This window comes from Podarcis tiliguerta, assembly GCF_965153285.1.
Source record: "Podarcis tiliguerta genome assembly, chromosome: 9".
NCBI classification, from domain to species: Eukaryota; Metazoa; Chordata; class Lepidosauria; order Squamata; family Lacertidae; genus Podarcis; species Podarcis tiliguerta.
The window spans coordinates 66,737,811-66,754,688 of record NC_139542.1 but is presented as its reverse complement, the minus strand read 5'-3'; the positions used below and the strand labels follow the sequence as shown (position 1 = coordinate 66,754,688).

General features: G+C 44.4%; 1 protein-coding gene across 10 annotated transcripts in view; it reads right to left on the bottom strand.

Annotated features, from left to right (window-relative positions):
* Positions 1–16,878, bottom strand: part of KCNIP4 (potassium voltage-gated channel interacting protein 4) — a 383,464-nt gene that overhangs the window by 166,228 nt on the left and 200,358 nt on the right. The window contains exon 1 of one of the 10 annotated variants that reach the window (XM_083458474.1): positions 8,639–8,775. The exons of 6 other annotated variants lie outside the window; for them this stretch is intronic. Coding sequence is in view for 1 of the 4 variants with exons in the window: in XM_083458479.1 (XP_083314605.1) it covers positions 8,251–8,350 (100 nt within the window). In the remaining 3 variants the exon portion in view is untranslated. Of the gene's footprint in view, positions 1–8,250; positions 8,502–8,527; positions 8,776–16,878 lie in introns of those variants that run through there. 3 more of the 10 variants (XM_083458471.1, XM_083458473.1, XM_083458479.1) reach the window with 3 other exon arrangements.

Sequence of the window (16,878 nt, the reverse complement as noted above, 5' to 3'; positions counted from 1 at the left end):
AGTGAAACAGAAAAAGAAATATATTTTAAAGTTAATTGATGGAAGCTCATTGTTGCAGCTAATACCCAAACAACTTTGAAAAAATGGTTGAAGACACTTAGCACTTTCTTTCTTTCTTGTGCTCTGATTTCCTGGGGATAACAAACATGGAGCCATACAACTCATTGGGACATCTTCTTCAGCCTATTGGTCAGGGATATCACTCTACTTTCCCACCCCTAAGGCCAGCCCTGGGAGCCTGCATGGTAGATGAGCAATATTATCCACATATGGCAGGTAGGGGTTGAGGGTGAGATAATAAAAAGGTAAAGGGACCCCTGACCATTAGGTCCAGTCATGGCCGACTCTGGGGTTGCGACGCTCATCTCGCTTTATTGGCCGAGTGACCCGGCGTACAGCTTCCGGGTCATGTGGCCAGCATGAATAAGCCACTTCTGGTGAAACAGAGCAGCGCACAGAAACGCCATTTACCTTCCCACCAGAGCAGTACCTATTTATCTACTTGCACTTTCATGTGCTTTCGAACTACTAGGTTGGCAGGAGCAGGGACCGAGCAATGGGAGCTCACCCCGTCATGGGGATTTGAACTGCCAACCTTCTGATTGGCAAGTCCTAGGCTCAGTGGTTTAACCCACAGTGCCACCCACATCCCTTGGTGAGATAATAGTCTTGCCTAAAATGGGTTGTGTGGAATGAGTTTTGAACTGGAACTTCCTGGCTCCCAGAAAATTCTCTTTTTAGCCACTACTTCTCCTGCTACTGTAACCCTATTCAATTTCTCCAAATGCCTGCTTACCCACAGATAAGGGATCATTTAATGACCGCTTTACTAATCCAGTACTTAGTTTTATCTTCAGAGTATCACAGTTAACAGGTTCAGATCAAAATCCTTGACTTTAAAGAGAAGGCAAAGGCAGATGAGGACAAGCCCTTCTTGTTAATCCCATCAGACTTTACTACAGGAGGTCAGAAACCTTACGAGGGTATTTGATTTCAATAGCGACGTTAAATTACGACTGTTTCCTAATGGGGTATGCTAATGAAACGTGGTAGAATTTGGGTCAAAATTATCTACAGCTGCAGAAGACAGCAATGAAACATTTCTTTAAAACTGCAGGTGTGTTTTTCTGCTGAACATGAATGGTTAGAGATACAGTCACTTAATTGGGGTGGGTGGATCACGCCTTGAAGGAACCTGGCTTTGACCACATTGTTTGGCACTGACCTCATCCAACCTCCTTAGACTGCACTATCCTAATGTGTCACCTGCAAAATGCAGGATACCAATCACATATACAGTTTACATTTTAAAAAAAGAAATTTGAAATACTTTATTGTCACTTGTACAACTTGTATGGGGATGCGGGTGGTGCTGTGGGTTAAACCACAGAGCCTAAGACTTGCCGATCAGAAGGTTGGCGGTTTGAGTCCCTGCGACGGGGTGAGCTCCCGTTGCTCGATCCCAGCTCCTACCAACCTAGCAATTCGAAGGCACGTCAAAGTGCAAGTAGATAAATAGGTACCACTCTGGCAGGAAGGTAAACGGTGTTTCCATGTGCTGCTCTGGTTTGCCAGAAGTGGTTTAGTCATGCTGGCCACATGACCCGGAAGCTGTACGCCGGGTCCCTCGGCCAATAAAGCAAGATGAGTGCCGCAACCCCAGAGTCGGTCACGACTGGACCTAATGGTCAGGGGTCCCTTTAAAGGTAAAGGTACCCCTGACAATTAAGTCCAGTCGCGGATGACTCTGGGGTTGCAGCACTCATCTTGCTTTACAGGCTGAGGGAGCCTGCATTTGTCCACTTCCGCAGACAGTTTTTCCGGGTCATGTGGCCAGCATGACTAAGCCGCTTCTGGAGAAACCAGAGCAGTGAAAGGAAATGCCATTTACCTTCCCGCCAGAGTGGTACCAATTTATCTTCTTGAACTGCATGCTTTCGAACTGCTAGGTTGGCAGGAGCTGGGACCGAGTAACGGGAGCTCACCCTGTCGTGGGGATTCGAACCACCGACCATTCAATCGGCAAGCCCAAGCGGCTCAGTGGTTTAACCCACAGCGCCACCCGCGTCCCTGAAAGGTGTCAAAGTCAAATGCAAAAGGATTCATATAGAAACAGCGACCAAGGAGCACCTCTGTGCTTGGGGCCTGCTTATGGACTTTCCATGAGTATGTGGTTGGCAACTGTGAGAAAAGGATGTTGGACAAGAAGGGCCATTGGTCTGATCTTACAGACTCCTTTTATGTTCACACATTTGATGAAGTTGGCTGTATAGTATAAAGCCTCATGCAGGAGGTAATTAGTCTTTGGGATTTCACAGGACTCTGTTGTTTGTGCTCACTGCAACACAGTCACCCTCCTGGAATTCAACCCATGCAGAAATGGAGAAGGTGCCTTGTATGTTAATTCTCTAAAAGGACTACAGTGGTTCCTCGGGTTACAAACACCTCAGGTTACAGACTCCACTCACCCAGAAGTAGTACCTCGGGTTAAGAACTTTACCTTAGGATGAGAACAGAAATCACACAGCGGCGGCAGTGGGAGGCCCCATTAGCTAAAGTGGTACCTCAGGTTAAGAACAGTTTCAGGTTAAGAAGCTCCAGAACGAATTAAGTTCGTAACCAGAGGTACCACTGTACCTGTTTACTGCCAAGGTCTTTGTTGCAATCCACAGCAACAAACATTGCCAAAGATGTTGTGTATGTGTCAGATACAAATTACGTTTCAGGCTTCGAGGGAGGCAAGACTCTTAAGACAATTGAATCATCTAGGAAATATATCCTTTGGCTACGTGAAACTTGACATGTAAAAAGCCATTTTAAAAAAAGTATTCAAGGAAGACAGAGGAGGTTTTAAAGCAAATGTTAGATGGCGATCTGTCATGGATGCTTTAGTTGAGATTCCTGCATTGCAGGGGGTTGAACTAGATGGCCCTTGGGATCCATTCCAACTCCACAATGCTATGATATGATAGCAGTAATATGGAAGCAGCAGGCTAATCTTTGCAACCAGGCAGAGGGCCTTCTCGGTAGTGGCTCCCGCCCTCCCATCAAATGTCAAGGAAATAAACAATTATCTGATTTTTAGAAGACATCTGAAGGCAACACTGTTTAGAGAAGTTTTTAATGTTTGATGTTTTATTGTGTTTTTAATATTCTGTTGGGAACTGCCAAGGGTGGCTAGGGAAACCCAGCCAGATGGGAGGGGTATAAATAATGAATTATTATTATTAATTATATGCAAATCTATTGATCAAAGAAAGATATGCAAGATAAAGGGGCATGTTAGCCCTCAAAGTTCCATGAACGTTCCAACAAACTAGAAATACAATATTAAATTCCAGGGGTTTTTTGGGGGGGGGGTGAACTTTACCAAAAGCGCCACGATTAAAAAGCAAAGCAAACAAACAAAAAAACCCCATTTAAACACAACAGATTTAAATCCTAGCTGAAGGTGCCCATCCCTCCTGCGGGCATAAAAAAAAAAAAAAAAAAGGAATGCAGATTAGTAATCCTTAGAAAAGCAGAATGAGATACAAAACCAGTGCAATTGTTACAATCTGTGCTTTCATCAAGTGTGGATGATCCTTGGAGATTACAGCATGAGGCAAGTATACTGCGAAGCTTCCAGTGGATTCCTGCTTGGATCACACACTGCAGTTTAGTGACTGTGGACCTGGGAAGAGAGTGCAGGCGCCAGGCACAAGCTGCGGAAATCTGTCATTTCCACTTATGTACTGTATTTGTTAAGAAGTGGTAATAGACTGATGCCAAATACTGTATGTTACTACTGGCAAAATAGCGCACACATAAGCCAACCATAAGCAATAGCATGCCAAGTATTCGGGGCAGGGGGGTGACTATTTATATATTGTAAACTGTCCTATAGAGACATCACTTTGCCAACAAAGGTCCGTATAGTAAAAGCTCTAGTTTTCCCAGTAGTGATGTATGGAAGTGAGAGATGGACCCTAAAGAAGGCTGATCGCCGAAGAATTGATGCTTTTGAATTGTGGTGCTGGAGGAGACTCTTGAGAGTCCCATGGACTGCAAGAAGATCAAACCTATCCATTCTTAAGGAAATCAGCCCTGAGTGCTCACTGGAAGGACAGATCCTGAAGCTGAGGCTCCAATACTTTGGCCACCTCATGAGAAGAGAAGACTCCCTGGAAAAGACCCTGATGTTGGGAAAGATGGAGGGCAGAAGGAGAAGGGGACGACGGAGGATGAGATGGTTGGATAGTGTTCTCGAAGCTACCAGCATGAGTTTGACCAAACTGCGGGAGGCAGTGGAAGACAGGAGTGCCTGGCGTGCTCTGGTCCATGGGGTCACGAAAAGTCGGACACGACTAAACGACCAAACTACAACAAAACTGTCCTATGATCCTTGGGTGAAGGGTGGTCTAGAAATGTAATAAATAAAAACAATAATACATTCATTTAATTTAGATTTCAACCCCCCTCTTCACAACAGCTCTCCAAGTTTTAACACAATTATATTGACATAAATTAATATTCATTGCTGTTAACCATATTCCTAAATATTTGACTTTCTTCTCCATGGTCAAGCCAGTAAAAGGTAAAGGTAAAGGCACCCCTGACCATTAGGTTCAGCCGTGGATGACTCTTAGGTTGCATGTTCATCTGGCTCTATAGGCCGAGGGAGCTGACGTTTGTCCGCAGACAGCTTCCAGGTCATGTGGCCAGCATGATTAAGCCGCTTCTGGCGAACCAGAGCAGTGTATGGAACTGCCATTTACCTTCCCACCGGAGCAGTATCTATTTATCTACTTGCACTTCTATGCCCGAGGTGGGCAGGAGCTGGGACTTAGAAACGGGAGCTCACCCCGTTGCGGGCAGTCGAACTGCCGACCTTCCGATCGGCAAGCCCAAGGGCTCAGTGGTTTAGTGAGTGCCACCTGAATCCCAATCAAGCCAATAAGGTAAAGGTAAAGGGACCTCTGACCATTAGGTCCAGCCGTGGCTGACTCTGGGGTTGCGGCGCTCATCTCGTTTTATTGGCCGAGGGAGCAGGCGTACAGCTTCCGGGTCATGTGGCCAGCATGACTGAGCCACTTCTGGCGAACTAGACCAGCACACGGAAACACTGTTTACCTTCCCGCTGGAGTAGTACCTATTTATCTACTTGCACTTTGACGTTCTTTTGAACTGCTAGGTTGGCAGGAGCAGGGACCGAGCAACGGGAGCTCACCCCATCGTGGGGATTCAAACCGCCGACCTTCTGATCGGCAAGTCCTAGGCTTTGTGGTTTAACCCACAGCGCCACCCGCGACAAGCCAGTACTTAACTCTAAATCCTTCTTCACATTATCTTTCATATTTTTTACCAACATTTCAGTTTTACTCTTATTTAATCTAAAGTCTGGTACTATTTCTCCAATAGATTCCCATGGTTCTTCAACAGATAACATCACATTGTCCATTTGGATTGGGGCCATGATCCAGTCCAGATTCCCCTTTCCCTTCCCCACTTCCCCTCATATTGCACCCAAAACCAAAACCTTTACATATAACTGCTTTGATTCAGTGACTAACATCATGAAATCCCCTACAGAAAACCTTCTTAAGTTTCCTAACAAGCATTGTTTGCACTACTTTTGAAATATCTGCAAAACCAGGCTTCCTGTGATGGCCAATTCTACTATTCTAGGCCTGCTACCAAGATAGACTAATTCACACACCTTTCCAGTTTGTACTTTGTGCAAAGATAGTGTTACCATCAAGGAACTAGCGAAACATAGGTCAAACAATGGTCAAGTATTTCACATTCTGATTTATCAGAACAATAACAGAGATGTGTGTTTATGTTAAACGACAATCCCTATTGCCTTTTTCAAGACTCTTCCAAAAGCTGCAGGGCACCACTTCCAATGGCAGGAAGACTCATTGCCTTTCCACACAGCAAAGCTCAGCAATTGTCCTGGCTTTGGTTCACCTCTGCCAATGGGATGGTGGCTTGGGAACATCTGCTGGAGCTTTGGGTTCCAGTCCTGAGACACATGGCCAGTATGAGAGTGTAGACCACGGAAATGGAGAATGGTTGGTGTGCCTCCTCCATGAGGGTAGTATCACGAGAAAGGGCCTTTTCTGCAGCGTCTCCCTGTTTATGGAACACTCTCCCCAAGGAGATTTGTCTGGTGCCCTTAGGTTACGGTTACCAGATTTTTTTCAAGGAATCTGGGGACACTTTTTAATAAATAAATAAATCCATGCTTTATTATTTTAGGAAAGGGTTGCCCAGAGTTCTTGACCTTTTTTTAGAGGGGGGGACCCCAAAGTTGTAGGGTGTGCACCTCGACACAAGGCAGGTGGAGAAGCCCATCTACAAACACGCAAACACCCCCCAAAAAGAGGTTAGGGTGGGGGGAGCGAGATAGATCGAGTAAAGGCACACACTGGTCTTGGGAAAACATGCATTAAAACACACACACACACACACAAGGCTCCGTCTCTCTCAAGCTGTGGACTATCCTTCCATTGGAAAAAAAATCAAAAGGAGCAAAAAAAAATTTGTACATTCTAGTGAAAACATTAATTATTCTTTACTTTATATAAACTTAATTATGTTACTAAATTCATTGCACCAACATTACATACATAATTTCCACCTCTTTTGAATTTTTCAAGAATGCACTTGCAAAACACTCCTTCTGAAACTTTACCTTAACTGAAAGTCTTAACCAGAGAGTACTGTTAAAAGAAGAATCAAAACATACCCAGAAATACTGGAGTCTGTGCTGCCAAGCCAACAAACTTTGGGATCACACATGCTTCTTCTTCCAAGTGAACTAAGTGTGCTTTCTCAGTCTGTTGCTTAACAACCTTACAATTCACTGTCAAACAGCCAGCTTTTGCAGTGGTTTAAACCTAAGCAAATCATACAGAGTAGCCTATCCCATAATGTAAGGACAGTTACAAATTTGAGTGTCTACCAATATGCTGAACTTTTAAACACTGCCTTTTTGAATGATAGATGAGTTTGTCATAGCAATCATGCCACTGAAATGAAATCACCAGGTCCTATTAATATATCTGCAAATGTATACAGTTATTTATACCGAAGAGAATGCCTTCTTTCTAATGGATACATAAGCCTCCCCAAATAATCTTCTTTATATAAATGTGCTGGGTACCACAATTGTGGAAGGCACTGTAGTCTCTGGTGCTGATTATATGTGGGTTTCCTAAACACACAGCACCAAAACCAAAAACAGTCTGCCATGAACATTCTTCTCATGTAAAGAATACTACATTTCTTTAAATGGTTATATAAACAGAATTACTTCAAGCTGTGTCAGAGCAGCAAACTTACGTCTTGCTGGATTTGTTTTTACCGGTTAGACTGTAAAACCTTAATCTACTCACAGAATCTGGTGTCATGTCACAGATAGCCTATAATGCAAAATTACGGAATATGTTGAAAACACACCAGGGCATTTCAGCTTGGTGCCTTGAAAAACTAAAGAAAACAATACCTTTGTGTTACTTCCCATGTAGAGAAGCGGTTTCCGGACTACACTAAATATGCAGATGATGTGCTGAACAAAACAAAAAAGATCAACTGTTTTACCGACTTGTGTTGCAACAGGAAAAAACTATACAGAAACTAAAAATCCACACAATTCATTTTATCTGTCATATGTGCTATATCCAGAATATACTGAGTTGGATGAGACTACAATAAATAAAGCACTTTACAATTAAAATGTGAAGCAGAACAACTCTCCTCGGCCAAAGACAAATTAACTTTTCTCAAACAAAGTTTAAACGTTTTGAATGTTTACCGTACAGCATATTTCGAGCAAAGCAATTACGATTATATAGTTGCCACAACCCTCACTGTCATACAACTTTTGACCTGCCAGAGCACATTTTGAAGGTGATTATTTGAAAATCTTTTCCTTTTTTTGCCAGCCTGTTCATACAAATTCAACGAAGCATGGCTAATACCGTTATCAGAAACATTAGCCAAAGTTTTCTTCCCCCACCCACACCAATTCTCCTAAAGTGCTTGGGAATATTTGCAGTGACTGTCACAGTTCAGCTGCAAGAAACCAGTGATATTGGGGGGGGGGGGAGCTTCCAGTTTTAGTATCTACCCTGAAATACTCCTGCTGTGTGTGCTGCCCTGAAAGTAACATCTTAAAACGTCTCAGTAACAGGTGCCCTTCATAACACTGCTCAAGAACCGCCACTTAGAGAAACAGAAAACAATGAGAAGCCACTCTCTTACCTTCTATGCCCGAGTCAATCAGCCCAAACTGTTCCAACACCTTAACAAAGAGCACAATCATGACCAAGACGGCTATCATTTCAAGCCCTTCTAGGTTCATGGCGAGCTAGGTCATGGTCTGGCTCAGCCACAGAGGGAAGAACTCGTCTGCCTGGCTCTCTTTGTAAAGCCATTAAACTACATTAAGAAATCTACAGCAAGGGAAAGGGGGGGAAAGAGAGAGGGAGACCGGGTGACTGACTGACAGAGAGTGTGAATGTGTTCGGTCTACACTAACCGAGGCCAGAAGTGGCAGCCGGATAAAGTCCAGCCTGTCAGGATTATCCATTTGCTCATTATCACTCTGACACACCAACAACAGCCATGCATGCAGGAAAGTACCGATTGCCCTGAGGCCGGAGTGGTCATCCAGCAAACATCCCTGGCAGAATATGACGCGTCTTGAAGTGATAGCAGCACGCCTGGGAATATTCCCCCCCCTCCCCTTCCTCTCTCTTATGCCAGCATCGCCGATACCGGAGCATTGTTTGGATATTCAGTTGCCTGGGTAACGGGTAACAGACGCTAACTAATATGCGGACTTGCATTGGACATCGAGGGACTGGGAAGATTTGCACCAAAGTTGCGAATGGTCAAGAGATTGATGATTAACTCTTACATTTTCCTTTTCTGGAAACAAATGCAAGCTTCTCTATAAAATGCAAATATCCTTGAAGAACCAACCTGGGCCATAGGTGGATTGGGGCAACCATTTGCCATGACTGTGTATGCACCCAAATTGGGGAGAATATTTCAGCACAATCAGAAATCTGGAATGTAAGAGAGTGGCTCTCATGGTAAGTAGAACAGTCTTGTACAGTGGTATCTCTGGTTACGTACTTAATTCGTTCCGGAGGTCCGTTCTTAACCTGAAACTGTTCTTAACCCAAGGTACCACTTTAGCTAATGGGGCCTCCCACTGCCGCTGCGCAGCCGGAGCATGATTTCTGTTCTCATCCTGAAGTAAAGTTCTTCACCCGAGGTACTATTTCTGGGTTAGCGGAGTCTGTAACCTGAAGCATCTGTAACCCGAGGTACCACTGTAGTTCACAACAAAACTGGAACTGGGGACATGACCCCCCAAACTACTGTCTGATATCTCAAAGCCATACGGACCTTACATCTGCATTACAAAACTCATTAGATACCATCCCAACATTTCTTTCTAGAAAGCATGACTAAAATCTCTAGCCTTTACTTTTGAGTGATTTTTTAAAAATGAAACACTACTGATAATAATGGGACACGGGTGGCGCTGTGGGTTAAACCACAGAGCCTAGGACTTGCCGATCAGAAGGTCGGCGGTTCAAATCTCTGTGACAGGGTGAGCTCCCGTTGCTCGGTCCCAGCTCCTTCCCACATAGCAGTTTGAAAGCACGTCAAAGTGCAAGTAGATAAATAGGTACTGCTCTGGCGGGAAGGTAAACAGCGTTTCCGTGCGCTGCTCTGGTTCGCCAGAAGCAGCTTAGTCATGCTGGCCACATGACCCGAAAGCTGTACACCAGCTCCCTCGGCCAATAAAGCGAGATGAGTGCCACAACCCCAGAGTCGGCCACGACTGGACCTAATGGTCAGGGGTCCCTTTACCTTTATTGATAATAATAATAATAATCAGCAAGCATTTTGCTTGTGAGCTATATTTCATTGCAGGGAATGTGCCATCCTACCATAGGTTTTTGGAATCTGCAAGTCTTGAATCAGGGACCTTTACTTGCTATCCCCATCATGGTAGTCACTTGCTAGAGGATAGGCTGGTTCTTCTAATGTATTTCAGTGCCACCACGATGGACGGGCAGGGGACTGTACCTACAGTTACCAGTTACCTACAGTTACCTACAGTTACCAGCAGGGACCAGGTGATACAAGAAACCAATGACATTCTACTTGGTCCGGTAAGCTTCTTAGTTTGGATGGGCTCCTCTCAGACTGCCCACCTTTGTCTACTTGCACTGCAGCCCAGCTTGTCTCCAGACAGCCAAATTGGACAGAATCTCATGCAGAGAATTCTTAGCAACTACAGAACTATAATTGCCCAGGGTCCTTGAGGGAAAGTCGGGACACTTAAACTAGTTTAAAATCTATTCACTTAAGGGATAATACATTTTCAAGGAGATTTGTCTTATGCAGTGATGTGAATAGGGCCGGTGAGCAAATCGTAAACAGGCTGTCTGAGTCACCTTCAGGACAACAGATGCCGATGTTACACACAAAAGCTTTCAGGACAACGTTCACATTTAGAGCTCAAAGCGATGCTTCCTTCTCTTCACTTACAGCAAAATCACAAAAGTAATCAATTGAAATGTTTCCAAGTGTTCATGGGAGGCTGAAGGGACTTAAGCACAACATTCCTGAAAAATTACAGCAATAGTATATCAATTCTTTTGAAAGCGTTACCGCATATATCAAATGCATATAGTGCCTTAATGACCTAGATTAATCATAGCAGATACACAAGCCTCGTTACAGCTACTAAAATTTCAATTTCGTTGCTTTGACCTTTCTGGGGAAATTAAAACAATAATCCAAGCCATGTGTACTTTGTGCGTGATAAATGTTTTAAAATGAGTTAAGGTACCTCAGGTTCACAAATCTCCCTGTCATAAAAGAGTGAAGCCTGTCTGACAGATATAAATCATGTGGGAGGGTTTCTCTTATGCCAGGGGTGGGGAAACTTTCAAGCCTTATGGGCCTGGTGGCTGCCTTCTACACCCCTCCCAGGCTAAATTTGGCAGCTGGGGGTAACATTTTTTTCTCACTACATGGTCCTGAACTTTGTCAAATCTTCAGAAGCTGTGCTCAGTCACACATCAATGTCACACATTAAAAACTTCCCTAAACAGGGCTGCCTTCAGATGTCTTCTAAATGTCTTCTAGATGAGTGGGGTATAAATAATTAAAGTCATTATTATTATTATTATTATTATTATTATTATTATTACTACTACTGTATTTTTTGCTCTATAAGACTCACTTTTTCCCTCCTAAAAAGTAAGGGGAAATGTGTGTGCATCTTATGGAGCGAATGCAGGCTGTGCAGCTATCCCAGAAGCCAGAACAGCAAGAGGCATTGCTGCTTTCACTGCGCAGTGATCCCTCTTGCTGTTCTGGCTTCTGAGATTCAGAATATTTTTTTTCTTGTTTTCCTCCTCCAAAAACTAGGTGCATCTTATGGTCTGGTGCGTCTTATAGAGTGAAAAATACGGTATTATTATTAAATAAGATATCCCAATTTTCATCAGAGAAATGTTGGAGGGTTTGCAGGTGTAGGGCAGGTAGGCATCGTGTGGCTGAAATGGTAGACCATGTGGGCTGCAGGGTCCCCATCCCAGGGCTGACCCCCCCCCCCATGAGGCAAGATGAGGCCACTGCCTCGGGTGGCAGGATCCATAGGGGCAGTAGATCTGGCATGCAAGGAATGCATCACTTTCTGCTGCAGCAAGTGGTGGCTGTGGTATACTCCTTGTTGGTTGGATCTGCACCCTACCCCTGATTTCACATCTATAGCGGCTTCCTGGAAATATAAGGTGCTCCTTGTCTCCTCCCACACCTAAGGAGGAAATGCAAGGGGCTGCCCTCTAGGGTCTCCTGGGCTCTGTACCCACTTGGTATGATTAAGAGCATGCTACAACCCTTCCCCCTTCCACAACAGCCTTTGATTCCCACATCAACTGTTGGATAAGGTTGATTTGATTCCCTCCTCCCTTGTTCCAACTCTTCCTTCCTGGTGGCAGTGGAAGACAGGAGTGCCTGGCGTGCTCTGGTCCATGGGGTCACAAGAGTCGGACACGACTAAACGACTAAACAACAACAAATATACAGAGAATTCATCAGCATGTCTGTACTCTTTGAGCGCCAGTACAGAACAGCATCACAAACAGAAGTGAAACCAACTTCCAACAGTACTGAGACTGCCTGTCTCATGCTCTCTCAGACACTCAAATGATATACACAAAACATAGTGCTACTGCTGGAGCAGCACAGATGGATGAAAATCCTAATACAACTATCCCCCCACCCCCACTTTAAACCTCCCCATCTTGTGTCAGATCGGTTGCAACAAAACAGCAGAGGGGGTCCAGCGTCCTCCTCCAGTGATGGTCGGCCACCTCTCCATTCCCTTCAGAGGGGAGCAGTAGCAAGGCAAAACAGGAAGATGGTAGCAAAAGTTTTAACCCCCTGCCATCCCACCCAATGACTATTATATGGATGCTGTCATACAAAACTTCTACCAATCAAGAGTCTGAATCCTCCTGAAACAAGATGTTCTGTGGTCAAATACGCTACTAAGTCCAAAGAATTTACGGGTCTGTTTATCCCACAATGAACTTGTAAACTCTCATGATGACTGAATGCATCACAGCATTTATAGCTTTGCCATCTCTATTCTTATATTATGTAAATCTTAGAGGATTAAATGGAAAGGATTACAAACAAGAATAAATAGTTAAAGATCTGTGCAGGGTCTTGTTCTAATTTTTCTTTAATCCCAAAATACCAAAGGATTTTGATTTTAAAAGTAAAAATCCTGTATACAGCATGCACTTTGTTTGATCTTATTTTCATAAAAATAAGCTATTTCTTTTTTGCTACTGTTGATTTTAATCACCCTTTAAACATTTCACATGCCTGATTTGGCTGTGATTTTTATCAATAATTTTATTGTAGAAAATCATTTCATATTTTTGTAAACCACTTAGATGTGTTCTTACAACCACTTTTATTTTTTTGTAAGTAAATCTTTCTGTTGAATCTGCCCGTAGTGCAGCTAAGTGCTTTCAGAACCTGGACTTAATGGTTTTAATGCTCCCCCCCCCGCTCCCCGCCCTGGTTGCACTTTTCTTCTCCTCCCCCACTCTTACCTCCTCATTCAACAAACATTGGCCAAACCACCAAAAAGGGGGAAAGAGATATTTGTCAAGGGGTCAAGGGAGCCCTTCCCAGGCACGCCTCTTGGGTTTCCCCTCACCATTGATCCCAGGCTTCCACATTAGTACTTGCTTGTGTTCTGTTGGTTTATTTACACTCCAAAAAGCATAATCACTCCCAATCTGATTATTTGTTCTAATCAGGACTTCCAAGGAGAAGCAGCCTTTTTCACAGTTAGAAATCTTTATTTTGTAGCTGGAAGATTAAAGCTCTCTTTAATCCAGTGTGGTGTCGTGGTTAAGAGCGGTAGACTCGTAATCTGGTGAACGGGGTTCGCGTCTCCGCTCCTCCACATGCAGCTGCTGGGTGACCTTGGGCCAGTCACACTTCTCTGAAGTCTCTCAGCCCCACTCACCTCACAGAGTGTTTGTTGTGGGGGAGGAAGGGAAAGGAGAATGTTGGCCGCTTTAGGTGGAAAGAAGATTCTAACTAAACATTAGGAAGAACTTCCTGACAGTAAGAGCTGTTCGGCAGTGGAATTTGCTGCCAAGGAGTGTGGTGGAGTCTCCTTCTTTGGAGGTCTTTAAGCAGAGGCTTGACAACCATATGTCAGGAGTGCTCTGATGGTGTTTCCTGCTTGGCAGGGGGTTGGACTCAATGGCCCTTGTGGTCTCTTCCAACTCTATGATTCTATGAGACTCCTGAAAGGGAGTGAAAGGCGGGATATCAAATCCAAACTCCTCCTCCTCCTCTTCTCTCTCTCTCTCTCTCTCTCTCTCTGTGTGTGTGTGTGTGTAGTTTGTTTGAAGAAGAAGCGTTTGGATTTGATATCCCGCTTTATCACTACTCTAAGGATTCTCAAAGCGGCTAACATTCTCCTTTCCCTTCCTCCCCCACAACAAACACTCTGTGAGGTGAGTGGGGCTGAGAGACTTCAGAGAAGTGTGACTAGCCCAAAGTCACCCAGCAGCTGCATGTGGAGGAGCGGAGACGCGAACCCGGTTCCCCAGATTATGGGACAATCTAGGCATCAAAGTGACCTTGAAGTCATTTGCAGGGCACATAAGGATGTAGTTGCTAAGATTTGCTTGCCCCTCTTGCTCAAATGGCTAGAAAAGCAATTGCACGCTTGAGAGAAATTAACTTAACCCTTGTATTTAACACACTCCTGCCATCACTGCAAGGACTTTTGGATATGCACCAGAACCTCCCCTCTCTCCTTGACTTCCATTAGGTTTCGACGTGGGCTTCTCAAGTCATAGCAAGTCATTGGCTCTCTCCTGGAGAGCAAAACTCTTCCCATCTCCAGCTACGAGAGAAGACTGGTTATTCTTTCCTATTAACCCCCAGTCAGGGGAAGGGCAGAGAATGAAGAGCACTGATTTACGAATGGTTCTTTTCTTCCAGAATTACTCATCCATTGAAAGACATCTCATTAACATAATAGACCACTCTGTCAGGGCCAACAAAATTAAAAAATTCCTTCCAGTAGCACCTTAGAGACCAACTAATTCTGTTATTGGTATGAGTGATAACAAACTTAGTTGGTCTCTAAGGTGCTACTGGAAGGAATTTTTTAAATTTTGTTTAGACTACGGCAGACCAAATTGGCTACCCACCTGTAACTAGGGCCATCAAAGTAATCTCTTGAGGGTCCACTTGTTCCATTAACCCTCTCCTCACCAAATCTCACACTCACAGCCAAGAATCATGGGGCTCTGATAGCAAACTAACTTCCTAAACTGGAGAGCCAGTGTGGTGTAGTGGTTAAGAGCGGTAGTCTCGTAATCCGGTGAACCGGGTTTGCTTCCCCACTCTTCCACATGCAGCTGCTGGGTGACCTTGGGCCAGTCACACTTCTTTGAAGTCTCTCAACCCCACTCACCTCACAGAGTGTTTGTTGTGGGGGTGGAAGGGAAAGGAGAATGTTGGCCGCCTTGAGACTCCTGAAAGGGAGTGAAAGGCGGGATATCAAATCCAAACTCCTCCTCTTCTTCTTCTAAACTTATAAACACATGTTCTTTAAAGGGGGCATTGATATTTCATTATCTCAGTTGCCCTCAGTGCACATAGAAATGAATTCCGCACCTTGAAAACTCTAAGTCTACCAAACACCTCCTACACTACATATTAAGACGGTTACAACCAGCAGACTTTGAGACTGCTTTTTCATTCCAGGCTGCGGAAACATTCTGGAGCAGTCAGGAGCTTGCTCTCAACTTTGCAGCATTGAATTGTGGCTTTCTGGATTCAACTGGAGCAACATGGTAACCTATGATATTCATATAAAAGCTGGTTATCACTAACATTTCCACATGCACTTGTGAACCAACACATGGTTACAAGTGTGCCTTGATGTTTAAGAGAAAGTGGCAGTGTATTAAAAATAAATATGAAGTATAAGAGTTGTTTCCATACATGAAGAAGATGTTTGTTATAACAGCACAGAAAGGATTCCCCTATCAGTTGCAATTAGAGTAACATTTCAGTAAGGGAATGCATGCTCTCAGAAGACTTGAAATGTGCTACAAAGCAAGTTCATAAAGCACTAGAAGATACCGGTATATCCACTTTATGCTAAATGGGAATAAGGTAAAGGTAAAGGTACCCCTGCCCGTACGGGCCAGTCTTGCCAGACTCTAGGGTTGTGTGCCCATCTCACTCAAGAGGCCGGGAGCCAGCGCTGTCCGCAGACACATCCGGGTCACGTGGCCAGCGTGACAAGGCTGCATCTGGTGAGCCAGCGCAGCACACGGAACGCCATTTACCTTCCCGCTAGTAAGCGGTCCCTGTTTATCTACTTGCACCCGGGGGTGCTTTTGAACTGCTAGGTTGGCAGGCGCTGGGACCGAGCGACGGGAGCGCACCCCGCCTTGGGGATTCGAACCGCCAACCTTTCAATCGGCAAGTCCTAGGCGCTGAGGCTTTTACCCACAGCGCCACCCGGGTATCTACTAAATGGGAATACAAGAGGTTAAATTGTATAGATCATAAAATAAGGCACCCCTGGTGCAAAACCTGCAAGTCTGAGATCAAAAGAACACGTTGAGTACAAGGCAGAGGAAGTTATGAAAAAGTCATACATTTCTGTAAAGGCTCAGCACTGAGAAGTGTTAAGTGTGCAGTGTCCTCCAGCACATCTTTAACATCATATTAATTTGAGAGTTTTGCCTTCCCAAAGGCTTCTTTCCATTGATCCAAACAATGTTATATGCTCGCAGGTCTTAGAACATAATGAAGTCTAAACAGCTTTATCTATTTTGCTCAGTCTAGTTACCTATGAAACTACAGTGGTGCCTCGCAAGACGAAAAGAATCCGTTCCGTGAGTCTCTTCGTCTAGCGGTTTTTTCCGTCTTGCGAAGCAAGCCCATTAGCGGATTAGCGCTATTAGCAGTTTAGCGGCTATTAGCGGCTATTAAAGGCTTAAGGGATTAGCGGATTAGCTGCTAAAAGGCTATTAGCAGCTTAGTGCCTTAGAAAAAGGGGGTGGGGAGCGAAAAAAACCCCCAGGAATCGCAAGACATTTTCGTCTTGCGAAGCAAGCCCATAGAGAAATTCGTCCTGCGAAGCACCTCCAAAATGGAAAACCCTTTCGTCTAGCGGGTTTTCCGTCTTGCAAGGCATTCGTCTTGCGGGGCACCACTGTAGTTACTGAGTGTACACATGTAGTACCACTGAAAATACTATCCTTTGCATCTGGAAAAATTATTCTTCCCCCAGAT